Raw genomic sequence first — 27,517 nt, 5'->3', positions numbered from 1 at the left:
TGGTGATAGAGTACCACTAGTATGGTTAACCATACTAGTGGTACTCTATCACCATTGGTCATCCCTTATATGGCATGAAGAGGAAGGCTTTCCTTCCAATGTGGGACTCTCCAAAGCCAAAAATGACTACAAGTGCAACACTTGGTCTAGGTAAAAATTTACCCCACAAGCTTCACGAGTCAAAGGCCCCTAAATCAAGTGACGAATGGGCCCCCCTTTGATCTAATTCCTAAACCAAAAATTCTGAGTACTATCCCTGCCTACCAGCCACATACTATCTTTCTTGAAGACCTCCCTACCTCTCTTCATAGCAAACCAAACCTGAGAACACGGAAGCCGATTTGCATTTATAGCATTAGCTCTCCTCCCAGAGTAATATTTCTGCTTTAAAACCTTGGCCCAAAGGGAATCCTTCTCAGAGTGAAATCTCCAGTTCAATTTGGCCAGGGGAGCAATGTTTCTTCCTTTAGCCGTTTGAAGGCCCAGGCCTCCTTCCTCCTTTGTCTTAGTCACTTTTTGCCACTCAACCCAGTGCAACTTCCTCTGATTTTCCGTAGTACCCCACAGAAAATTACGGTTAACCTGATCTATACCATCTAACACTCTACCCGAAAGAGAAGCACATTGCATTACATAGGAAGGAATAGCTGCTGAGGAAGCTTGGATGAGAACCGCACGCCCTGCCAAAGAGAGCAAATTTGCTTTCCAACCCACTAACTTCTGTTTCACTCTATCAAGAATGAAGTTCTACTCACGAGAAGACCTACCCGACTGCCTAATGGGAATACCTAAGTATTTTCCTAAGCATGGCGTGGAGGAAAATCCAAGGATATCACAAAAGGCTTCCCTATCATCCATATCAACATTGGGAGAGAAGAACACCCTTGACTTAGATTCACTAACTGTTTGCCCTGACATTTTGCAAAACTCATCCAGCACATCTCTAATGGCACAGCAATTAATATTATCTGCTTTGGTAAAGAGAACCAAATCATCCACGAACATCAAATGGGAAACTGAGGGCCCACTTTGGGAGACCTTAATCGGCTTCCAAAGATTAGCACTACATTTTTCCTCAATAAGCTGACCAAGGAAATCAATGCAAAGGATGAAGAGGTAGGGAGAAAGAGGGTCCCCTTGCCTTAACCCTCTTGATGGAAAAATCGGATCCAGAGCTTCCCCATTAAAAACAATTGACGTGGAGACCGTCGTTACACAACTTATAATAGTTTCAATCAGATCAGTAGGCAAATTGATCCTAATAAGCATATCTCAGATGAAACTCCACTCCAATTTATCATACGCCTTCTCAAGATCAATCTTCAAAGCCATGTAACCCACTTGCCCCTTCTTTTTGCTAAGGGAATGGATAACCTCCTGCGCTATAATAGCATTATCAATACCCTTTCTACCTAGCACGAAGGCTGATTGACAAGGAGAGATAAGCTTATCCAAATACGGTCTCAATCTAGCGACAATAATCTTCGACATTATTTTATACACTGTATTACACAAGCTGATAGGTCTATAATTACTGAGCGTCTCCGAACCTTGGATCTTCAATATAAGAGCGATAAGGGTTGTGTTGAGGTACTCCGGGACTCTCCTCTCAGCAAAAACTTTTTTAACTTCGGAGAGGCTAGGTTGTCGGAGGAGGAAAACTGTAGTATTAGTGGGGAGGTGTTGGAGGAGGAAATAAAAGCCGCATTATGGTCTCTGAAAGCTTTTAAGGCTCCCGGCCTGGATGGCCTGCCAGGAAGTAATACGAGGATGAAGAAAGGAATCACAGCAGAAAGAAGTAGTATAAATATCCCTATGCCCATTCATCACAAAATCTTTGACCTCCTCCTCCTTATATAACCACTCACCCACTGTGTTTTTGATAGCCAAAATCTTATTCCTCTTCCTTCTCACCAAGGTAGACACATGATAGAAAGCCGTATTCCTATCCCCTTGAATCATCCAATTAACTCTCGATTTTAATAACCACAGCTCCTCTTCCTGGTTCATCACAGAATCAAGATCCTTTAGAAGTTCATTTTCAAGGTTAAGGAGAAAAGCTGAAGGATTAACTGATGTTGTGTAATTTTAAAATACTCACAAGTGTACGAACCATACTGAAGTATAGTTGGACAAGAACGAGGTCGAACCCACAGGGACTTGTATGAATGTAGGAAAATTAATTAAACCTTAACCAAATTAATCCTAATCTAGTTTAAATAAAAATTGGTTGGTTGCAATAAAATAAACTAAGCAAATAATAAAATTAAGCAAATAGTTAAACTAAGTAAAAGATATAAAGCAATAAAAAGATATAAAAAATTAAGAGAAAGGAATTAAGGTTTTGGAATCCGCCTTGTAAGTCATATCAGCATATATTTATGATCATTAATTTTTCCCAACTCACTACATGATAATCTAGAAGTCAATCTTGCTATCATGGAAAATATCATCATTAAAACTTATGTTTAAAAATCTAAAGCATGTTCATCTTCGCTTCCTAAGTATAAAACCAAATCATCAATTGTATCTGTAACCAAACAAATCACAAGATATATCCAATTCTAAAAATCAAATCATAAATTGTATCCATTGATAGACAAATCACAAGAGATATCTAATTTTATAATCAAAAATTAATAAACCAAGCATTCAATTAATTAAGACAAATCCTAAATCATGAGAAAAACATGATTGAACTCATATCTAGAATTTCATCTTAGTCAATTGATATGAAGCAAGAACAATTTAAATCATTAAAGAACAACTATTGTGGGAAAAATCAAATCACATAAATATTATTGATAATCGTTAACAAGGTTTCATCCTCAACCCTAATTATAAATTTAGCTACTCATAGTAATTGAAAGAAAACACAAAAATAAAGTACTAAACATTAAATTTGACAAATAAAATAAAACTAACTGTCATAGAAGAAAACCAAAGAAGTAGTCGCACTCTCTATACATTCAGCCCTCAGCCCTAGCACTAGCCTTTGCCTCCGCCTCCGCCTCCGCCTCCACCTCCCTGAATTTTGCCCTAAAAAGCCCTTAAATAGTTCAAGGAATCCTATTACAAGTTGAATTCTCGTTTGGAGAAAATCTCAGATTTTTAGGCTTCACTTAACCGACTATTTTGGCCCATTTAACGTCAGAATTTGGACTTTTGGTAAACTACAAAGTTTTAGCCCTTTAAGTTATCGTTTCAGCCCAACTTGAATCATCTCGATTGGACATCTGAGCCGAAAGTTATGCTAAAAATACTAACTGATGTGCAGTCTAAAATCCTAATCCGAATTGGACTTGGATTTGGTGCAAATTTCCTTTGATTCCTTGCTCCAATCGGACTTAAATTCAATTGGGTTGGTCTTTTCTTGAATTCATGCCTGGCTGAATGTAAGTTGGCTTGATTCAATTGGCCTAGCCCCACTTTGCATGTAAAGCCCTTGTTACCTACAACACAAAAATATTATATAATCAGTCACAAAATAACATAAAAATAAGGCTAAATATGTAGATATGTGAGTACTTTATTATATATATTTCATGCACATCAACTGACATAGCTCTCTGAATACCATTTAACCTTGCCAAAATTGTCTTTTTTCTAAAGAAGATATTACCGAAATGCTCCTTATTCCACCTGATAGCCTCATTAGTGAAAAGCTCAATAGCCAGTGCTAGACTCGGGCTATGACTCCAGGCCTGAGTAACAATGGAAAGAAAGTTGGAATTAGACAACCAACATGTTTGAAACTTAAATAATTTCCTCATATTCTCCTGACTTCTCGGTTGCAGTTCCAACAAAACGGGACAATGATCGGAATGGCACCTAGTGAGATGGGCCACACGGGCCTCCGGGTACATCAGACACCATTGGGAATTGACAAAGAATCTATCTATCCTCTCCTGAATAAGAGCTTGAATATCCCTCCTATTAGTCCAGGTAAACTGTGGACCCAAAAAACCTATATCAATCATACTATAAGCATCTAGACATTCCTTGAACTGGAGAGTTCTATTAACACTCACCCCCCTTCCTCCAAATTTATTACCCTCTGTCAGTGGCTCATTAAAGTCACCCGCCATTACCTATGGCAAATCATGAAGGTCCGCCATTATTTTAAGATTACTCCATAACACCTGCCTTTCAGCACACCTTGGGCTAGCATAGATTGCAAATAATAACCAGTTAAGGTTAGAAGAGAGTACCTTAACAGCCACATGAATTTCTTGTTCAGTAATTGCTAATTGGTTGATCTCCACTCTATCTCCATTCCATAGCAGCCATAACCCACCCACATAGCCCATGGTATCGGTGTGGATAACTCCATCAAACGGCAAATCATCCGTAATCGCCTTCGCCCTATCTCCACCAACACGAGTCTCCATCACTATTAAAATAGCAGGATCATGGATGCAAACTAATTCTCTAACATGACTTCTAAACACGGCTTTCCGCGCACCTCTACAATTCCAAGCAATAATATTCATGGGAAAAATTTTAGGCAGGGACACAAATCAACATGAGGTAGCGGCTTTACCTCCACCCTTAATATCCATTCCAGCCGCTTCAAGGCTACCCTCGGCATCACATAAATTTTCGGTATGGCTGGCCACACTAGGTGCCGAACCTCCTTTAGCCTCCACAGCTCTAATAGCCACTCCCCCTACAGTAAAATCACACCCATCCACAGAAGGATCAACACACTTACAGCGATTCTCGGATAGATCATCATCCATGCTCTCCGCTTCCCGTTGACTAACCAGCCCCAAATCTGAATCGAACCTACCCAATCTCTGGTGATCTCTATCTCCAATTGCAACAGCACCGTTTCTTCTACCGTCCTTGCCCATAACATCCCCTTCATTGTTGGTTTCGCAATCTTTGAAGATGACTTCCAGCTCAAAGCTTCCAATGGTAGTAGCACAGTAAGGAGATGTGAAAAGGAAAGGTTCAGTGGCGGCTTGGTGATTAGAGGAACTCACCCTATTACCCTTTTCATTAGTCAAAACCTTAGACCGGGCTAGAGCTTTCTTCCCCTTAATAGAAGCATGCGGACTGGGCTTAGAACCCGATTTGGCCAGATTCAACTTTGAATCCATTGCAAACATTCTTGGGCTTAAGCCCGCAAGCCTTAGGCCTTTCAACTCCTTAAAACTGTCTAAGCCCATATTTCTGCCTTCCCCCAAAGCTTCATCCGTCACCTTAGTTGGGACCATTTTCCTTTTTGTCTCTCTCAAGGGCCCAACGACTTGCTCATCCCATGTAGACCCTACACTAGCCCACTTATCCTTCACAAAATTACTACGAGTGCTCCTACTCCTACTCTGATCATTCTCCTGCCCAGGTGGTCCCCTGTTACTCCTTTGGCTTCTTGCTCCACTCACCTTGCGTGAGACCATAATCCATGGACCATACGTACTATCATCTACATTCTCACCCACATTTTGTTGTCCATTCTCAGGCACGATCTTGCTAGACCCCACACTTCCCTTGTCAACACATGCCTCATGGGAATTGCATGACCTTGTGCGTTCCTTTCCCGGCTCCATGGCCGCTGTCTTCGTCAACATTGCCTCTTTCCGGATAGAATATGGACAATTTTCTTGCCTATGTCCCATTCGACGACAATCAAAACACAGCAACTGTATACCTTCATAGCTCACAGGTTGCTCATTTTTCCCAATCAAAATAGTTATTACAAAAGGCTTAGTAACGTCTACTTGAATACACATCCTAGCGAACCTACCTCTAGCCTCTACCGTAGTATGGGAATCCACCCTTAAAACATTTCCGATGGCTTTCCCAATCAAGTAGAGAGTTTCAGCATTGTAGTACTCTATCGGCAACTCATTAAGTCTAATCCATACCGCAATCGATGACACATTTGCCAACACCGGTTCGAAATCCGATTCCCATGGACGTATGGAAAGGAAGTGGCCACCTATAAACCATGGCCCCCTCTTCAACACAGTCTCAAAATCCTCTTTGAGAGACAGCCACATAAGGAAGAATCCGTGGCCTAAATCCACATAGTCAAGTCTGCCTGCTGGTTTCCATAAAGACAAAAGCCTACTTTGGAGGAAGCTTAAACCAACTGACATCCCATACAACTTAACTATCAAGGCCCTTGCCCAAGGATTCCTAATTTTCTGCTTGAGATCATTCGAGAACTTAACAGCAACGAGTCCTTCCCTAAGAGCCTCCACATCATCATCCGACTCTGCGTCATCCTCCATGAGATCTCCAAAATTGAATGCTTGAGTAAAGGCACTAGGAATCTCACCCACTACCTTATCTTTAAACAAAACTTCTCGACTCCACAGGCCCTGAGGCTGACTTGGAGATGGTGGTCTTGAGTCACTGCTCTCACTAAATCCTGCATGATTCACATTCTTAACCTTCTTGTTACTACGAGCTAGCTCCGCCTATCCTTCTTGCGAGAGGGAAAGAGAGGAAGAGAGAGTCATATCTTGGTTTGTTTATTGGCCTTTCCAATTTACACTTTACTTACTGGTCTAACCGCCCAAAAAAAGTAAACTATAAAAGGCAAGAACTTAAGAAATACGTCTCATGAACTAGAGCCTATTAATTTAAAGGATTTTACTAATGTGTGCCCTTAGGGCACACACTAATTTCCATTTTTGGAAAAAAATTTCTCGAGAATTGAAAAAGTAATGACAGCTTTTTCAATTCCCGAGAAAATGTTTCCAAAAATATAAAAAAACTTAATGTATGCCCTAAGAGCATACATTAACCAGACCCTAATTTAAATTTCACAAAAAAAAAAAATTCCTAAGATTTAAATTTACACAACTTATATATATATATATATATATATATATTGAAGCCCTTGACGTCATGATGATTACATAAGAAAATCTTAAAATTTGAAAAGAAAAAAAGAAGACAACCCTAGCTAATTTCATTCATAAGTTCTTGTTCTCTTGAAATTTACTTAATTAAAATTTAAATAGATGAAGAAATCTTAATACAAGTAATTGCATTCATGAACATACTAAAGTAACTAAACCAACTCTATCCATCCACCTAAGGAAAATAAGGACGCCAAGAAATATGTATATATCTGGAACAAATCAAATAATTCCAGAGATGACTAGTGCATCACTGACTTTTTAAAATGGGAAGTTAATAAAGCATCACAATAATCAAAGCCAGAACACTAGATCATATTATCACTTTAAATCACAAAGACTTCACTAAAGGCCACTCCATTGACAAAAAGAGCTATACAAGAATATATTACTTGACAATCTGCCGCAACAACGGCCACCAACAACCACTACCGCAACAACACCGATAGCCACTACTGGCACAAACCCACATCCACCAACACCACTTTATATATATATATATATATATAAAATAAAAAATAAAAATCCACAACAACCCAAAAAATAACTCCACCACCACCCACAATGGCAACGGTCTAGGCGGAGAAAAAAAAAGAAAGAGAGAGAGAATGACCAAAAAAAAAAAGACAGAGAGGCGCAGAGAAAGTGAAGGAAAAAAAAAGTGAAGCTTCTGGAGAAGGAAGAAGAAAAGAGGAAAAGGGAGTGACAAAGATGAAGGAGTGGCAGAGAAAGAAAAAGAAAAAGAAAGACAGAGAAGCACGCAAGGCATCTCTTTTTTTTTTAAAAGCACACAAGGCATCTCTTTCATTCTGATACAGGTAAAACATTTCATAAGTTCAAGCCCAACATGTACTCTATACATTATCCATTTATGGAAAGCTAACTACATCTACATCAAAGAGTTGGGCCTTAGGGTAATTTTTATATGCTCCGGGAATAATGCCACTTTTCTCACATGATGGGTGTACCTCATGGTGGGACCCACGCATAGCAAGTCAGAATTAATGTCCCATCTATGACAAAGAACGCAGTTTAAGATTGAGCATTGACCAATCACAACTCATCATGTGGCGAGTTGTGGCACAAAATTGTGTCAAAATTGGTGTCCTTAATATTTATCTTGAGCCTTTGAACAACATTTGGCCTTCCAGCAAGAGAAAGCATGTTAGAGCATTTGCAACAGTATAGCTATATTGCTATATTTTAGCTACACTAATACTAAAATGATGCCCCAGCAGTGGAGCTAAATCTATTTTTTTTAGCTCCACTACTGCAGTACACATCTATAGATAGATGTGCACTGTTCATGAGAGCTAAAAAAAACTATTATTTTATTCCACCAGGTTTATTAAAATAATTCCACTACACCTTTTTTTTCATTCTTTTTTTTCTCATTCACTCTCAGACCGACGCCGTCCCAGCCGCTCATCTCTCTCAGACCAACACCGTCCCAACTGCCCATCTCTCTCAATTCACTCTCTCAACTCTAATCTCTCAACTCCCACCGAACCTCGACCCACCAGCCGTCCCAACAGCCTATCTCTCTCAAACCGACGCCGTCCCAGCCGCCCATCTCTCTCAATTCATTCTCTCAACTCCAGTCTCTCAACTCCCACCGAAGCTCAACCCACCAGCCGTCCCAGCCCCCGATCGCCTCAGACCCATGCCGTCCCAGCCACCCATCTCTCTTAAACCGATGCCATCCCAACCGCCCATCTCTCTCAATTCATTCTCTCAACTCCAGTCTCTCAACTCCCACTGAAGCTCGACCCACCAGACGTCCCAGCCGCCGATCGCCTTAGACCCACACTGTCCCAGCCAATCCACTTTAGATAAGTTGTCTCTATCATTTTGTAATGGATGCTTATGATTTTTGATTTGGGTATAACATCAAAGAATGGCTATATGATCAAAGAATGTGGGATTTTTTATTTGGGTATAACATCAAAAAATGTGTTCAATGATTTCTTTTTCTTGTTCTTTCAGTTTATTATTTTAGATGCAATAATTTTTTTGCTATTCTTGCTTAATGAAAAGTTCTGTCATTTGATCTCAGAGCATCCATTCGTTTTGATTTAGAGCTTCCATGAATGGACAGAATGTATTTGTATTGGAATGTATTGGGAATTTTCTGTTTGCAGGAATTTGTTGTGTGGTTTTCTTGCAATAGAAGTTCTTGTGGTCTCTGTAATTTGTGCAAGGAAGTTTACATTTTTTGTTTTCTTTGTAATTTGTTGTGTTGCACAAAACCATAAACAGAAGCACACAAAAAGAATTTCTTGTGGTCATTTTAATGAGATTAAGCTACATGTCAAATTAAGTATTTATGCATAATCATGTACTATTGTTATAATTCTAAATGTTTTAAGTTTTGATATAAATGTTTGTTTGGGAATTTTCTGTGTGCAGGGAAGTTTATATATTTTTTTTCTAATTTTATGGAGTCACGTAAAGACACAGAGTTACGTAGACACCTAACATATTTCACAGGTATCATGAATGGGGATAGAGAAATTGACTCACAATTTTTGGAAACATCTCAAAATACTTCTGTGTCAGTTTCTGATTCTCCACCTCCACCTCAAGTTGAAAATGCCTCTTCTTCAAAAGGAAAATAGGGCTCTAACTTTAGTGTAGAGGAAGATAAACTCCTAGTGGCAGCATGACTCAATACTAGTGTTAATGCCATAAACAGTAATGAACAAACACAAAATACCTTTTGTCAAAAAGTTTGAGAATACTTCATGCAATACAATACATCCGATACCACACATACTGTTATCTCCTTGCTAAGTCGTTAGAGAGCAATTAGTGAGAAGACAAATAAGTTTGCCAGGTGTATGGCTCAAACTAACGCACATCATCAAAGTGGTATAATCGAAGAAGATAAGGTATAAATTATATTGCAATAGTGTTAACATGTCCATTCACCAATAGTTTGAAGATATTAATCATGTTATATTTCTTTTAATTTTTTTTAGATTACCAATGCAAAGGCTTTGTATTTAGAGAAGCACAAGAAACCTTTTCTTCTTGACCATTGCTAGGTCATGTTAAAGGACCAACCAAAGTTTGTCGATCCTAACAATGCTAAATCGAGATCATTCGTGCCTCCAACTCCGGAGTCAATATCTATTGGCGAAGGGGATTATAGGTCCAGACTTGGTGACACTTCCAATTTTGAGAGACCTATTGGTAGGAATGCCGAAAAGGCCATCCGGAAAAACAAAGCCACCGGATAGGAAAAAATGTTTATTAAGAGGGAAAAACTTGCGATTGAGAATGAAAGAAGTGATGAAAAACTTAAGATTGTGAAGGAAAGAATCATGATTGAGAAGAAAAAATTTGAGAAGACAGAAAGGTTAGACGAGGAGAGAATCATGATGATAGATACAAGCGGCTTGACCGGAGCACAAAAAGTTTTTTATGAACTACTCCAAGAGGAAATCATGGCAAGACGAAGTTCACGTAATTAATGGGTTTGATTGTATTTTGGATGTAGCTTAGGCTTTTATGTATTTTGCAGTGGCTTATGTAGGCCTTTATGTATTTTTGTAGTAACTTATGTATTTTGTAGTGGCTTATGTCACTTGACTTTAATCTTAAACTAGATGTGTTATGACTTGAAGTGCAATCTAACAAAGAATTTGAAGTGCAATCTTTTTTATCTTTTGTTAAGTTCCATTCGGTCTTGTGACAGGCATTGATATAATTCTTTGATCTAATGAAACTATTATTTGATCCACTATGAGTGTTACAACCACTATGAGTTATAGCCACTATGAGTGTCTATTATATATCTTGCTGTTACAGTCACTATGAGTGTCTTTGATCCAATTATTTCTATTCATTGAACATTCTTTGATCCAATTATTTCTATTCATTGAACATTCCTGGAATCATATGCTTGGTTTTGAGATGACAGGTCTTAGAATAAATCTATGAACAATGAGCATTCATACTATTTCCAATTTTTTTTTTTTTTAGATTTATGTGTTTGTGTTGTGACTTGTGCATGAATTGGTTATATTCATTTTGTTGTGGCTTATGTCACTTGACTTTAATCTTGCATCTATAGTAATAATTGCTTTCCAATTGTCTTGAAGGTTACATCCATGAATCACTATTTGTTTCGTAAGTTCCTTCTTGATGACTCAGATGAAGTTGAGATAATCAAAGAACTTGTTATGGAAACATCACAACCTAAACGTCGTCGTTCTATCCAACGTAATCATTTGGTTGGCCATGAGAGGCTTTTTCTTGATTATTTTACTTTCACACCAATATATCCACCCGCTTTATTTTGTAGGAGATTTTGGATGAAGTATTCTATTTTTCTCCGTATTCAATCTAAGGTAGAAGCTCATGACTCTTACTTTATCCAAAAAATAAATAGTGCCAAAAAACTTGGTTTATCTTCATTACAAAAGATAACTGCTGCACTTAGAATGCTTGCTTATGGAATATCGGGTGATTTGATAGATGAATATGTGCAGATTAGAAAAACTACTGCATTAGAAAGTTTGAAAAAAATTTGTTACTGTGGTAATTGGTGTTTTCTCTGAGGAATATTTGAAAAAGCCAAACAATGAAGACATTACTAGACTGTTAGCTCATGGCGAACGCCGAGATTTTCCAGATATGTTAGGTTCAATTGATTGAATGCATTGGAAGTGGAAAAATTATTCATTTGCATGAAAAGGTCAATATTGTGGTCATATTCGTGAGCCTACTATTATTTTGAAGGCAGTAGCATCATTAGAAGTGATAAAACCCGAACTCAACCCAGACCAGACCCGCTTTGGGTTTTTTTTCTCTTTTAAAAAAAAAAAACTCATATCCGACCCTATTTCTAATCAAACCGAGTAAAACCTGACCCATTAAGGTCGGACCAGACTAGGTACCCGCAGGTCGGGCAAAAATTGTCATCCTTAGTTATATTATATATTGAGCAATTTGATTCTCAGCTTTCAGCCCTTCAAAAAATTTTGGTAATGTGGAGTCATTCTCATGTAATCCCCATATATTTATTAAACATTTACCATATAACTTACAACTGAGGTGTCTTAACTTTTGAACCAAAAAAAACCTGATTAAAGTAATTCATTTTTAATGTGATACCAATTGTATTCATAATCACGTGAGTTTGTAATAAAATTGAAAATAAAATATGGCATTTTTCATGATATTAGGTGCATCCACGTGAATCACAGCACCCTCCAAGGAGAGAAATATGACATACAAAGTATTGAAACTGTAACATACTCCACGACGAGACAGTGAGAATACACCAGGGCTAAATCTGAACTTTAACCTGAGGAGTAATTACATTACACTTGGATTAAAAAATGTATAGACATGCAATGCTGTGAGTACCATGAATTCGATGCATACATTACAACGTCAAGAAGATAATGTACTATTAACATTAATAAACAGAAAAAGGTCAACTACAAATTCTAGATCTTTGGCATCCAAATAAAGTAATTAGAATATTTACATATGACTTCGGCTCTCTAAGTTTGCCATTGATGAGAACAAAAAATGCCTTTCATGGGCCTCAAAACTCCTATATAAGTTACCTCGAGATGCACTAACTCAATAGGCCAGTTGAGCAAAAGGGTCAGCAGGCACCGTAAGTGCGACCACATATAATCTTGCTGTCACATTCACTTAAATTCAAAATTGACCCTCTTGATATATATTTTTTTTTCTAGACAATATCAAGAGAGCAGAATTACCAAAATCTGAAAGAACAAGTGAACTGGAACATGATGTTTAGACCATAAAAAGATATCTAAGATCTTCCACCGTCAAGCGAGTTGCAGTTCCCCCACCTTGGTCTTCACCAAAAGCAGATGCAACCATTTTTCTCTTCTCTTCCTGCAAAAATGGTCATATACAAACACAACTTAAGAGAATAATCATTTCATCTCCGTGCTGTGCTTGTATTGCTGCAAATGTTTAACCTTCTAACACCTGCAAACTTCGCCTCTGACCTCAACACTTGGGGGAAGGAAGAAAACCAGTATAATGCGAAGAAAAAAAAAATTACCTGGAGTGCTAATATCCTGTCTTCCACTGTGTCCTTGATGGTGATTCGTGTTACAGTAACTGGACGAGTCTGCCCGATCCTATGTGCTCGATCTACCGCCTGGTCTTCAGTGGTTGGATTCCACCAAAGATCCAAAAGAATAACATGGCATGCAGCAACCATGTTTAACCCAAGGTTTCCTGCTTTTAAAGACATCAGCATGACAGTTACCTGCAACAAATTTTAGTCATTCAAATACTGGAAACAAACACGTCACTACAAAATAGTTTTCACAGATCCACAGGGTAGGCAGCAAACCTCAGGATCAGCGTTAAAATCTTTAACAGCCCTGTCCCTCGCACTCAGAGTCATTGTGCCATCAAGCCTCCTGTATTGTATACAAGAGTCATTCAATGACGTCTCAACCAAGTCCAACATGCTAGTCCATTGGGAGAAAATAATTGTTTTTATTGGCCCTTCAACTGGTGTCTCTGAATAAACTATTGTGTGCTTTGTAGCACTAAAACCTGAGCAATTCTCTGCATATTCCTTTTCAGAAGACAAAGAACTTCCATTGCATTCCATGGAACTATGGATTTTACAATTTGTCTCCAGAATCTCAAGAACAGCTCTGATTTTAGATGAACTGTACACATTCTGCAGAATCATTGAATTCTCTGTGAACTGAGAATTCATGGAACTACCATCAACATCCGCAGAAAGACAACTACTCAAAGTAGCTTTGGAAAAAACAACATCAGAACCAAGTTGTTCTTTACATGCATGTGCAGGACACGTATTATCATCTCCCGTCAAATATTCTGATACACACTGATAGCAGAAAACATGGCCACACATGGTAACAACAGGGTCCTCAGGTGGATCCTGTAAAAGATCATATACTAGAGGAATCAGATAAATATGTCATGTGCCAGCACATTATTCTTTTCTGTAGTCAGATATTGTTGATTTTCTAAGAGATAAAATATGAACAACAAAGATGACCAGATTAAGTAGTCCGTGAATAGAAACAGTTGATTAATTTAACATAAAAAAATAGACAAAGCATATAATATAGACATGCACAAAGGTAGATAAACACATAAAGGTACATAAAGATGTCTTCACAGCATCACTATCAATTTTACTCCACATACGCAAGCAAGAGAGAAGAAAATCATAGCCTACAAGGCTTTGGTTAGAAACTATAATCAAGAAAATCAGCAAATTTCATTTCAAAAAAAAACCAACATTAGAGACTTAATACCTATTATAAACTTTTTATAATTATCAGCAATAATCAGTCACCAAGTTATCTAGGGCTCTAATCAAGCCCAGTGATTAAACAAGCCCAGCCCTTACTAACAAAGCATAAATATGTGTTTTTCTAAATTTTACTAAGTTGCTAAAATACCCTTTACTGACTAAAAATAGAAAACTAAAATTTCTAAATCTCAGAATCATCAATAATTAATTACATCCTCCTTGTTGCTCCTGCATCAAACCCATAACTTAAGTGCTTCCCATGATAGGATGTGATAAACAATTATCCAACTAGCTCGTACGTAGTTTTGTTGAGGAAAACATCCAAATATAAAAACAAAAGAGTAAGTGAAAAAGTACAACTTTTGGCCCTTAAAGTTTAGGGTTGTTTTCATATTGGTCCTTCAAATTTCAAAATTTTCATCCTTCATGTTTGATTCATTTTCATGTTGGCCTTTTAAGTTTCCAAATTTTCATTTTGGCCTTGATGATTCATCCAGTTCTCTGCTTTGGCCCTTTATGTTTCAAAATTTTCATTTCCATGAAATGCTAAAATGAAGGGTCAAAATAAATGTCAAAAGCCAAACAGAACACCAAGTCAAAAGGGCCAAAATGAAAATTACCCCAAACTTTAAGGGCAAAAAGTGTATTTTAGTCAATACAAATTTAGAGCACCCTCATATATCTAATTATTTATATGCTCTTGGAAGTAAACTTGTACAAACCATATCAATAATGACAACATTTAGACTGTTTCCAGTGCAAAGAGTTACATCAACAAGCTCTTACAAGCTGCATTCCAAAATTGCAGGAAACTGGGGAAAAAAAACAAAGTATCTCATTTTAAGAAAACTCACATTGCATACACGACAGATGGCGAAGGAAGTTTCCAAGCAATTCAATAAATTAATCAGCATATCCCTAGGTAGTCTCTTAGCCATTTCAACAGAAACTTTTCCAACAGAGTCAGAATTATAATCTTTGACAAGGAATGGGTGGTCACAAGCCTGACGGAGGCGCAACAGCATCAATAGAATATTTGCATAATTCTGATTCACTGTCCCAGCTGCAGCATATGCCTGCAAATACAAACTCATAATTCCAAGGTACATGCAAATTTGACATACAGTATCACAGAAACCATAATTTAGTCTTTACACAATCAGATGCAACCATTAGGCCTTGAACCCACAAGTATCGATTGTTTCAATTTAGTTCTTGAAGTTTTAAAAACACCACAATGTCAATGTCACCCTTACAACCAAAAATGTCTGCAATTGCTGTACAAAGTATGGGTAACACATTCAGGGGCTAAATTAAAACAATGAACAGCTCAAGACAAAATTGGGATCTAACATATTGTTCAGGAAACAAAATCATATTGTGACCAACTTTGATTTGGGGGGACGGGTTTGCACCAAATTGTTGTGTAATAACCCTATACTTAAAATAGAATCATCATAAAATTTGATGGTATTACAATCACATTTTATAAAATGGCACCTCCATCCCTCATAAGAGTTAGGTAGAGGGTGTTGTAATGAGTTCAAGACCCACAGGGTACATTTATAACTTATAATAAGAAAATGTGGCAAATATTTTTTCTATATGTCCTTATAATGTTAAGGTTGCATGTTATGCCATACATTAGTCTCACAAAACTAGAACATATGGAGCATGTGAATTCAATAATTAAAAAATAGTAAAACACAAAAAAAAATATTTGAAGTCCCTAACGTGCATGTTGTGTCTTCATATGTTTTGATTTTGTAAAACTAGGGTGTGACCAATGTTCCATGCTAGCATTATTAAGACAGGTACAAAAAATTACTGGTACTTTAGCAATTGCTGCTCAAAGTGAGGGTAACACATTTTTTTGATTAAGTAAAAATTTTATGAAAAAAGAAAGAAAGACACAAAAATGGATGTGTACTAGCCCTTTAAAAGAATACGACTCAAATTCTCAAAAGGAAAGAATGTCAATAAAATCAACAAAAGACATGGAGGGGGTGCCACCAAGAGCATGCATCCAATCAAACAATATCTGCAAAATATGCTCTTTATATTATCTAGGCACGACGTTTGATTCCATCAAAGACCCCTTTCATACAACATATTCCAATTTAAATACAAGGGCATGGCTTGCCACATTCAAGGACTAAAACAATCAACAGTTCAAGAAAAATCTAATGTGTAGTTCAAGAACCAAAAAGTTATTTTTACCAACTTTCATTTGGGGGGAAGGGTTTACACCAAATTGATGTGAACTACTCTTTACTTAAAATAGAATCATCATAACATTTGACGGTATTGCAATCGCATTTTATATATCTTACAATGACCGCTATTATTTCCTAAGTTTCCACAGGCACGACATATCATAATGAAAGAAAGCATGGTACTATTGCAATGTTGCAAACTTAAAGTTCCAAGATTAAAATAAAAACCTATTGCATAATACAAGATGATTCTAATTTGCTTCCGCATGCCACCAAAGCACCATTTACTAGGCTTATTAGCTTATTAGATATAGCATACTTGGTAGGTGCTAGTATTTAAAAGTAAATTTAAAACAAGTCCAACACAACCATAATCAACTCTCTGAAGTGGGCATAAGTAAAATGGAAGGAGTAGAACCTTGAATCGAGATCGTGAATCCGCTTCTAGATTGGTATAGAAGGCCCGCTCCTCAATTGAGAAGTCCACCTTAGACAAGCGTATTGTTTTTGGTGGTAACTTAATTATAGGCTCCCCATCAAGCAATGTTCCTAGACAATAAAAACTAATGACAATCAGCAACAACCAACAAAAGTTGTTCAAAGTTCAAAATCATACGAGATATCAGCAACAAAGAATGTCGAGTATCTGTAAACGTAAAACAAAATCCAATAAACATATTCCTAGATGAAGATTCTTTTTTCAAAGATAAACAGCAATAGTTGGCTAGTGATTGGATGAAAACGGGGCATTGCCAGCTCTCCTAATCCCCTTCCATCATTGATTAAACAAAAGACCTCCCCCCTTATTAAAGGAGTACAGGTAATACTTCAAAAGTAACTGCTTGAATGAAGATAATAGAGGGCAAATATAATAAATTTATTAAAATGAAGCAACAACAACAAAAGGATGCACTATATTTACAGGAGTAGCTGCACTTGAAATACAAATTAGCTGGATTGTGATTCATTTGAGTAAATGAAAAAATAGCATTGTGTTAACTATCATCATTATTCTATTAAGTGGACTTCAAAAATGGAACAAAGAGGCTAAATCAATCACCATAGATGCTCGTATTAACATGGGGGGGGGGGGGGGGGGGGGGTGTCATAGATACTTCGATAATTAAATACCCAACTTAGGTATGCATGAACTCCATGATACAGGAGTACTCTAATGAAATGCATCAATTGCATATTTCAGTATCATCATTCTTCTCGCAACAGGTGGTGACAAAAAAAAGGCTGTATCCATTGTACAAGGCTTCCACTTTTGAGGGGTCTAGGCGGTCACGGTAGGCAGCCTTATCACCCTTTTCTTTTGAGGAGGGTCTGATTCCCAAACTCGAACCCACAAACAATTGCTTGGTGGAAGGTGCTTGACATTGCACTAAGGCCCGAAAGGGGCACAGTCCTCACCTTACAATATCAACCTTTAAAGAAAACCATCCAGTCCAGCATTATTCTTCTTCTTATTAGAGGAGGTTGCTTACACAATGCACTCACTTTCCTCACAAAGTCCCTGCCTATTCTCTTATTCACCCTCTCAAAATCTCTAAAGAATACGGCAGTAGAGGGAATGGTTGATATGTTGGCACTTTCCAAATAATTAATTATGAGAAGAAGTAACAAGGACATATAAATACTTAAAAGAAGGCAGGCAACCTCATGTAAAGAGTTTTCAAGTACATAATTGACGACTCCTAAATAATCATTTTATTTGGTTTTCCTCTAGTCAATTTAAACTCTTGTTTTCTTTTTTGATAGGTAATTTAAATTCTTGTTTTCTAATTTTCATATACAAGAAGAAACAAAAAAAATTGCAAATGACTAAAGCAATCTACTCAAAAACCACACAACAACATATGCACGAATGCGCATGCAGAAAGATAACTATGTGAAAAATGAATATTTTAATGGTAAATCCTTCTATCAACTTCCTCCATTAACTTTTATCCAATGTGTCCTAACAGGATGCCGAGGTGTTAGATTTTTTTAATTAAATAATCTGACATGGACCTGTTCATTAGAAAAAAGGGAAGTGTGGCACCAAACAATTGGCCATTAGTTATTTTCTCATGGTTTCTCACCAGCCAAACACAAAAATAAAGAAATTTTAAAAAGAGAAGGTACGATGCTTATGATTTTCATCTGTGTGTACTTCTTACAGATGAAAATCTTATTTGATTGAAGATTTACTTTTGGATTTCTATAAACCGTTCAATACAGATATTCCAGAGTGGTAAATGGTCAGATCTAGCGAAAGTACCAACTCATAAGCAGGATATCTGTGGATTAAATGAGAAATTAATGAATTTGTTTGAAAATACTAAGATCTCATCACCCAATACCCGCATTGACTCCATTAACCTGGAAGTGAAAAAGAAAGCACAATGCCAGAGAAACTTTCTGTTTTGTATTTGTTTTAACTTTTAAACAAATTTAATATCAAAGCACCACCCAAAAAGGGTTATAAGTTTAATAAAACCTCTGAAATTGAAAATTGTCACAGACAATGTAACCTCTGAAATTGAAAAAACAACAACAATAAAATCTCATTCTCTACCACGGCAACATTTTAAAGTTTTGGGGACAAAAAACGAACATTCTAAAGTTTAGGGACAAGAAACAAATTTGTCCAAAGTTTGGGGGCGAAAAAAATGTTTTAAGCCTTCAGAAAAATACTCAATCATTATAATCCCTTCCAGGTGGACAGTTACACATTTCAAGGGATTAAAAGAGAGGAGAGAGGTAGGGAGGGTTGGAGTTAGGCAAGGGATAAACCCTCCATTTAGTAGGGGAAAATAGAGGGCAAAAGCCTCCAGTGGCCACCAAACTCAATCTGCCCAAAAGTGGGTGGATTGGAGGCAGAGTTGCTCCGCAAAAAAAATGTATGAAATATCAATTTTGTCTAGACTTTAATCCATTTAAACTGGGGATAATGGTAAAATCATACCTTTATCTTTTCCTTCCTTTCTTTTCCTTCCCTCCTACCAAACATGGGGGAAATAGACTCCCCTTACTTCTCCCTCCTTCCCTACCCGTGTGTGTCACTGTGTATGTGTGCATGCATGTGCTTTATAATATTGTGCCTTTCATGAAAAAAATTTTAGGGCCATCATATTCAGTTTCCCGATCAGTCAAAGAAAATTAGAATCATCTCTTAAGTGTATTTATTATGTGACCCACCATCACATAATAATGGCTCTAAACATCGTATCCTCTTACAAAATCCTCATATCCTTCTCCACTATTGTATACTTTGTAGCTGCTTGCTTTAACACATTTGTCAGCTTCTTCATTGGGATTTTTGGGGAGGTTTGAAAGGAGTCTATTTTCTGCCTAATGTACCATTGAATGAAGGCGAGTTTTCTAACCCTGGCTTGAGTCCATATTAATTTCTCTAATTCTGCGAGGAAACTTCTTTCTAATGAAGATAACCTCATCTAAGATGAATTAAGACACGCATGGGTAGTGAATTAAAGCAAGCAAGAGAGAGAACCGTCCATACATCAGCACGGATCACATTGTGGCACTTCCACAGCTGTGAATTAAAAATTAAAACATACAGAAACAAAACATTTAAATCCACCGCCAACACCCCCCCCCCCAAAAAAAAAAAAAAAAAAACACTCAAAAAATAAAAGAGAAAGCATTCACCTTTTGTACGGCGCAGCATTATAGCCCTCAAAACTGCTTGAAGCTTCTTGTAGCCATGTAATGCATTTTTGGATATCGGCACCTTTATTGTATTATAAAATGATTTGTATACAGCATATGGATCATACTTTAGGAACCTGAAGTAACTGTATAAGTCATCAATTGCATTTTGAATAGGTGTTCCAGATAAGCACCATCTTCTTTTGGCTCGAAGGCTGCAGCATGCTCTAGCCACTTGAGTTCGGTGATTTTTTATTGTCTGAGCTTCATCTAGTATCACCCTAAACCAACCTACTCTTGCTAGTGCACCACTACCATAATCAATTGAAGAACTATCAATTCCTTTTCTACCCTTTTTTCCCCTCTTACTAACATTAGATGTCTTTTTCCTCTTTTTACTGATAGAAAATTCAGAAGATAACCCATATATTTCCCCATTTTTTTCATCGGCATCTTCCTCATCAACTAAAGGCTGTTTTGGAACTTCATTAGTTACAATAGCATATGTAGTGAGAACCACATCATATTTTGCCAGTTCAACGGGATCCTTCGTCCTATTACCTCCATGATAAATTAGGACAGAAAGCTTAGCTTCATCTGCAACTTTTTCATCCAGCTCCCTGGCCCACTGTCGAAGAACACTCGCTGGGCACACAACTAATGTACCAGCTGCTGGCCTCTGCCTCCTAAATTCCCGTGTAGAACTACTCACTTTTAGATCATCAAATTCTTCAGACTTCTTGACTTTATCCACGCCATTATCATCATCATCGTCCAGATTCACTGCTTCCTTGGCTTTGTCCACACCACCACTGCCATTATCATCATCTTCATCCAGATTCAGTGCCTCAGTTTTGTGACATAGATCATCTGATTTTGATTTTGACTGCAAAGACCTTTGCATTTGTATAAGGGCAATCATTGAAACAGTCTTACCAAGGCCCTGTAAAATACAAGTACAATGAGTCCAAGTAGAAAATTCAAAAAGAATCTCCCAGTGTAGTGTCATGCAGAAGCCAGGCCAACTAGACTTTTATCTAACCTGATCATCAGCTAATATTCCACCTAAACAATGGAAAATTCTAGTTTCCTTTTGAAGCATCCAATGCAATGCAATTTTCTGTAAAATACAATGATTTAAGATTAAAACAATACAGATTACACCTAAAATAGAACCAATGATAAAATATAGAAAGAAAAACCTGATGTCTTAGAAGAGAAACAGACAAAAGACCATCAGGTAAATTAGCTTCAACTTTAGGCTGATTCAGATCCTGCAAGAACCAAGGTCCATGAAATTTAAACTTTTGAACACATATTGATTCATTTTCCACAAACAGAAACATAAGCAAGACCAATCCTATGGACCTATTCTGTTCTTTTAAGCTTCAACCCCATACATGCTGCACTAGCAATCAGTATAAACAACAATTCCCTTAAGGTGCACAATAGAAACTCAAATGTGTCTTAAGCACAAGGTGTGTAGTCTCTGATCTGTCTGTTCCCTTAGCCACTAGGATATGGAGTTGCAGTAAATTTTATAGTGTTCCAATTTATTTTGAAATACAAAAAGGCCCTTGGGAAAAATTGTGTAGAACCATCATTAGTATCGAAGCATTGATTTAGCTGGTAAAATTATTTAAGAATCTCAAATTGCAGCTTAAAGTTAGAAAATCAGTACTGTTTCTTTACCAACAGTCATTGAGCACGTGATCAATTTGAGCTACTACTTTCTAGAAGCACTATTGGTATAATTTAAGTTCAAGTCTGCAAAACGAAGTATACTATCCAGCACATCCAGTCTGTTATAAATCATTTCAATCACAGTGAACTTTTCTTTCTTAAGTTACTCCAAGAGGGATAGTATGTCATTAATGTTTCTTGGACCTTAATGAAAGTTAAGCTTGTCACTTTTGTCTCCTAATGAATTAAGCTCATCACCCTTACAGTTTGTTAGTTAAAAACATAAATATGGACCATTCTTACCCATGAACTCTAGTTCAAATGGTATCTCCTCACCTTGTAAGAACAAGTAGGCGGGTGAGGTCATGAGCTCATGACCTACTGGATAAGTGTGTAATTACCCAAGAAAATATTTTAAAAATAAATAAAAAGGAACCATTATTGTTATCAAATTAAAGAACACCCCTCCTTGCATTAACATCTCAGGTCGGAAACTGTTTGCAATAGTTTCTACCAGAGCCAGTATAGCAGTCCCCTTTTTTTAGGCCCAGTCCATTTTTTCTCTTTCTGATAAGTTGTAAATTCATTGAGACAAGACAAAAAACATTTAAATATTTAAGAGGATCACCAAATGTTACAAAAATTTTGCAAGATCAATAAAATAGAAAAACAAAGAGCACTGGCTACTGCCTGAAAAATTGTCCCAGACATAAAACAATCTTAAGAACGTGCATGTGTATATATAAGTATAGGATCAATGATAAGAACATTAACTTAAGGGAGGGAGCTCAAGAATCTTCAATGTTCCTTTTAACAAGCCAAGTTAGACTCATACAATTTCAAACTCCTTAAATACAATTAAATTAAAATCAGGAAAAGTATTAATCAAACTTAAAACTGAATAATACGGTAGTAAATAGTTGCAGATACCTCCAATGCTGCTTGATAAACCAGTCTCTCATCATTTCCAGCATTCCTGTCTTCACCTACCATGGAACGGTATAAGGGATCGCTTGTACTAGCAAACTGGTTGGAGGAAATAGCTTTTCCATGCATGAGAGATGGAGGTAGAATCCTACTCCCACTGTTTTCATACATCATAACTTCATCATTCTTGCCCCAGCTAAACTGGTCTCGAAGATGACCCTTGCTGTTGGATACACTAGGCCCTGCTGAATGGTAAGAATTCCCATAAGCGTCACGAACTTGACTGCTGCCCACATTCTCTACTAAATTGTTTAATCTAGTACTGGGTGCAGATGGCTGGAGAGATGGTGGAAGGGTCCTCTTCAGAGCCTGTTGAGATGAAATTTTCTCATACTCAGCACCAGAAAGGTTAGCAATTCGGGAATTAACGGTCCAAGAATCACTCTCATTCCCATTAACTGTAGCATACTCAGAACCATCCACTTCAGCAATATGCTGATTTGGGGCCCTATTATTGTCACTAGAACCAGGTACTAAATAAGTATCAATATTTGAAGAGCTTCCATTTGAAGCATATGCTCTTTTAGGAGAAGCAACCTTTTGAGACTGTACACTGTAACCTGCAAATTTAAAAAATGACTGATTGATATATAGAATTAAGTAAGAAACCCAAAAATTTTCAGAATTTACAGGATTGGTCTGACTTGTACTGCTTGAATTTGGACCACGTGTAGAAGCCCATTGAGGAAGAATCCTTGGATTGGCAGATCCCCTACCGTCTGTTTCCCAACTTTCCAAATCATCATCAGATGAACTGATATCTATATAATCCATCACGGGCATGGACTTTTAATGGTGACTTTCCTTTTCCTCAACCAATTTTGAAAGAAAATTATTAAAAGATTTGCCAATCTGCAATTCAGAAGCATACTCAACATCTCATGATACTGCAAGATAAATAACTAGTCTAACTAGAGCAATATCTTTTACCAATTTATTAGAAAGTATCTTTTAACTCACCAGTTCTGCAGTGTCTTGAAATTCAACAGGAAACCCAACCACCTAAAAGAAAGAAACGTCTCCATGCTGAACAAATGAAATCACAAAGATGATCCACATGATCAGGCATCCGAATGAATCACACCCCCACTTCCATAAAAATAAAAACAAAAAAATGGATTAATGAGCAAGCCAGTTCTAGAACAAATAAATATACCCAGAAACAAACAAAAAGAATCTAATAAAAAATAAACTACAAATATTAATGCATGGTTCGGATTTCATTCTGAAAGTCCATTACACTCTATCCAAATGGTAAGGTTTCATAGCACAAAAGAAAGGGTGCAACATTAACCTTGTTAAATAATGCCTAATCACAAAAAGTGGTTATAAATTCCGTGTATTCATATACCAATGAATACTGCATATGCAAAAAGAACCACTGTTCGTAAAATTGCACTTAAAGTATGAAACTCAAAGCTCCACAGCTGAAGCGTTTTAGACAGATAATACAAAGTGCATTTTCAAAAGTGCACTTTTGCCCTTTTTATTTTGTGTTTAGAGAGATATATAACTTACTAAAATATATAGTTAGATCTTAATACAATTAATATGTACCCCTGATTGGTTATGTAAAAACCAATGCTATGGTGTGATACAGTACACATAAGCCAATTTCTCATTACTTATCAATGATTCAACATAATAAGTTCTAAAAGAAGAGCCCCCCCCAAAAAAATATATATATCTACAGGACCACACAGCACCATTCCCAACTCATCTACTATGTTTAAATTTTATATGATTAGTTAATCACTTGATTGTCATATTATTCCTTAATACTTTTCTTTCAAATTAACTACAGAGAATTTTTTAAGAAATTGAACTAGCCTATGTAGGATTTAAATCAACAAACTTTATGCAATTGTATAAGACTAACCATTTGAGTTAATAGGCCAAATATAGTAATCTTTTTATTTCTTAAACTTACTTATATTACATATTATAGATCCTTTTATTAGAAATTATTATACAGTATTTTTCAAAAATGTCTTTTGCTTCAATCAAGCACACGGTTGCAATTTGGTAAATTGGTGTTGTTTGTGCCAAGGTAATGGGGGAACAATGGAACATCTTTTAATCCATTGTGATGTTGCTTATGCTTAATGGGTAGATGTTTTTTAGATGTTTGGGATTCAGTGGGTCTTGACAGGGAATGTTGCTTCTTTGCTATTCAGCTGGAGAAATTGGTTCTGCAAATAGGGTTCAGATATTAGGAACATGGTGCCAGCTTGTTTGATGCGGTTTGTTTGGAAGAAGTGGATTCATACTTTTGAAGATAGGGACAGCACCTTGGATCAATCAAAAGATTTGTTTGTTCGTACTCTGATTGATCTCTGATTTGGGTTTTCACACATTGTTCATCTATTTTAGAGTTTCAAGTTTCTCTTAGATTTTTATTTTGAGTTATCTGTACTTTTTGTCACTTTATGTTCTTTATCATGAACATAAAGTTTTTTTCGATCACTAATAATACTACTTTACTCATCAAACACATGCTTGCAATTTACGCCTAGGCTCTATGAGGCCTTTGCAAAGTGCACCTCACACTTTCACCAACACTCGTCAATACATTACTGTGCATGAAACCCAAAATATGATTCAAACTACAAGTTAGACAATACACTACTATGCATAGATTAAGAAAGGATTCAACTGGTCATTGCCATTTAACGGACTAAACTGCTAACAATTGGAGACCCACTCTCGTAAATCCAACCATATTCTACTTGAAAAACTCGAATCCCCTGAGTTTCCTAGACATCATAATCCACATCATGATGGGTAATTAATAAAATTGAGTAATCAAGCACACACATCCAAACACAAAAATCACCACAAACTTGCAAGCGATCTCTTATACATTCAAGAAAGTGGCACCATCTTAGTCAACGAAAAATTGGAAAATACAAATCAAATTTAACCTCCCCTAAAAAAAGGCAGCAAATTTCGTAGACAAAGCGACCAAGGGCTAAAGAAAGAGTGCTAAGGACCATCATTCTAGCTCTACACAAGATTACAGCGAAACCCAGAAGAAAAAAACGAAAACCCACAAGAAAAAATTCAAAAAATTTAAAACTTTGAGACGGACATTTAGGTATTACTAAGTGATAAATAGTGTAATTGTATAAAAAGGCAGAGAAAAAAAGAGAAACATGAAGTGATTAAGTAGTAATTGAAAATTGAAGGAAGTGAAAGAGGAGAGTCAAAACCCTACCTGTAAATTGAAATAGCCGATCCTCATTTGGCCTTGTCAACTGCTCATAGGGTTTGCAGAGTCAGCGAATCAGAGACGCGGAGTCACTCAACGGTAGCGTTTGAAACAAGGAAAGGAAGAAGAAGTAAGGAAGGAGGAGGAGAGATCTCCTATAATTCAATTCCGAGGTTACCAAAAAATAATTAAATCAAAGTTTAAAGGGTCTATTCATAAATAAATACCATAATAATAATATTCGAATATTTAATTTATTTAAAACGATGACTTTTTTTCTTTTTCTTTTTTTGTTTTTGCCAATCGACAACAAGTTACAACTTACATTAGAATTTCAAGACTTTTAAGGTTAGTAGTTTGGTCTGCAGTTAAATGGTACCACACTGCCACTGCATGATTCCCATTCTCTCGTGGATATTGGGCCTGAGAAAACGACGCAATTTAATTTTAGACCCAGATAATCATAATTGAGTCCAACCCAAGTAACTCTTGTTTTGCTTGAGTTTCCTTGTTCAAGCTACAACTCATTGGACGTAATGTACAATGCCTAGCATATTTTATAGAGTTTTGCCCAATGGCTACAGTTAACTCTGGTACAAAAACTAGCTGTAACATCATGTCTATACTTGAATTACACTTACAAATAAGCATATAGTTAAATGAGTATTCAAATTTTATTTAATGTTTGTATATTTTAAAATATAAAATAACCACTAATAAAATAAATATAGGTTTATTTGAAACAAATGAAAGAAAAAAAAAATTTATTTAAATTGTTATCCATGAAATTCTCAATTTTAGTTTGTCCAATCGCTGTTTGTATTATTATAATAATAATATAAGAAAAATTAATCAATGATGGTGATTTTTTTAAAGATTTATTAATTTTGATTCTATAATTTTCTCACCTTTTTTTTTATACAAGATATAATTTTTACTCTAACCTAATCTAAGTGTATATGTGTGTGAAACTTCCTCCTAGAGACTTGAACCCCGACCCTTACCCCCCGCTCCCTTAGTGACCATCGCAATAAGGGTGTGCAGTGGTATAATTAATAAAATTAAACACACAAAATAATTAAGAAAATTAAATTAGACTTTTCAAGTTTTGTAGAGTAATAAATAGTTGCACCATCATTCTCTTATCTTGGATTATGTATTTTGATAACTCGCCTGTGGACTTATATTTGCTTTTATTTTATGATTTTATGATTCTATGAGTTTGTATTGTGAGAGGCGTGGTCCTCTAAATTTTGATATTATTGATTTTGTTCGTTAATTTTGTCCAGAATTACCAAAAAATAATAATAATAGTTGCATCAAAATTAATAAAATTGGATATTTAATTGAATTTTCTCTTAACTTCGACTATATATATATATATATATATTGGGGAAGTGGATTTAAAATTATAAATAGTATTGGGCCTACCAAAGGGGTCGGCCCAGTACCTGGAGGAAATGAAGGATCACAAGCCCAGTAAGCTGAAGTCATTATCTTGGGTGATAATTCGGTGCTCACTGACCGAGACCCGTGAAGCACTTCTCCCCGGATAAAAATTATCAGAGATCTCATTATTCTCGGC

The 27,517-nt window shown here is 36.5% G+C and overlaps 1 protein-coding gene across 3 annotated transcripts; it reads right to left on the bottom strand.

Annotated features, from left to right (window-relative positions):
- Positions 1-12,175: 12,175 nt before the first annotated feature.
- Positions 12,176-26,152, bottom strand: LOC115969291 (helicase-like transcription factor CHR28). Of its 3 annotated transcripts, none has more exons than XM_031089009.1 (12): positions 25,939-26,152; positions 23,682-23,810; positions 23,372-23,573; positions 22,665-23,281; positions 21,254-21,325; positions 21,094-21,171; positions 20,052-20,994; positions 16,813-16,943; positions 15,033-15,254; positions 13,231-13,797; positions 12,934-13,143; positions 12,176-12,761 (listed from the first exon to the last, which is right to left on the bottom strand). In XM_031089009.1, exons 3-12 carry the CDS (start codon positions 23,502-23,504, stop codon positions 12,657-12,659), a joined length of 3,078 nt encoding a protein of 1,025 aa, XP_030944869.1. In that variant the 5' UTR covers positions 23,505-23,573; positions 23,682-23,810; positions 25,939-26,152; the 3' UTR covers positions 12,176-12,656. The 3 variants fall into 3 exon arrangements, with proteins under 3 accessions (XP_030944869.1, XP_030944944.1, XP_030944805.1); XM_031089084.1 differs by having other exon boundaries at positions 23,366-23,573; positions 23,682-23,747; XM_031088945.1 differs by having other exon boundaries at positions 23,366-23,573; positions 25,939-26,151.
- Positions 26,153-27,517: the final 1,365 nt, after the last annotated feature.

Source organism: Quercus lobata, chromosome 1, assembly GCF_001633185.2.
Source record: "Quercus lobata isolate SW786 chromosome 1, ValleyOak3.0 Primary Assembly, whole genome shotgun sequence".
Lineage (NCBI taxonomy): Eukaryota > Viridiplantae > Streptophyta > Magnoliopsida > Fagales > Fagaceae > Quercus > Quercus lobata.
The sequence above is the reverse complement of the archived record's forward strand: the minus strand, read 5'-3'. Positions and strand labels throughout refer to the sequence as shown.

Bases quoted from the DNA above. Each gene is read 5' to 3' on its own strand.
- LOC115969291 (XM_031089084.1), bottom strand. From the start codon at position 23,504: ATGCCCGTGATGGATTATATAGATATCAGTTCATCTGATGATGATTTG. The intron at 21,326-22,664 runs GTATCTGCAACT...TGGTTCTTGCAG, and splicing joins TTTATCAAGCAGCATTGGAG to GATCTGAATCAGCCTAAAGT. The intron at 15,255-16,812 runs GTTCTACTCCTT...TTGTATTTGCAG, and splicing joins ATTCACGATCTCGATTCAAG to GCATATGCTGCAGCTGGGAC.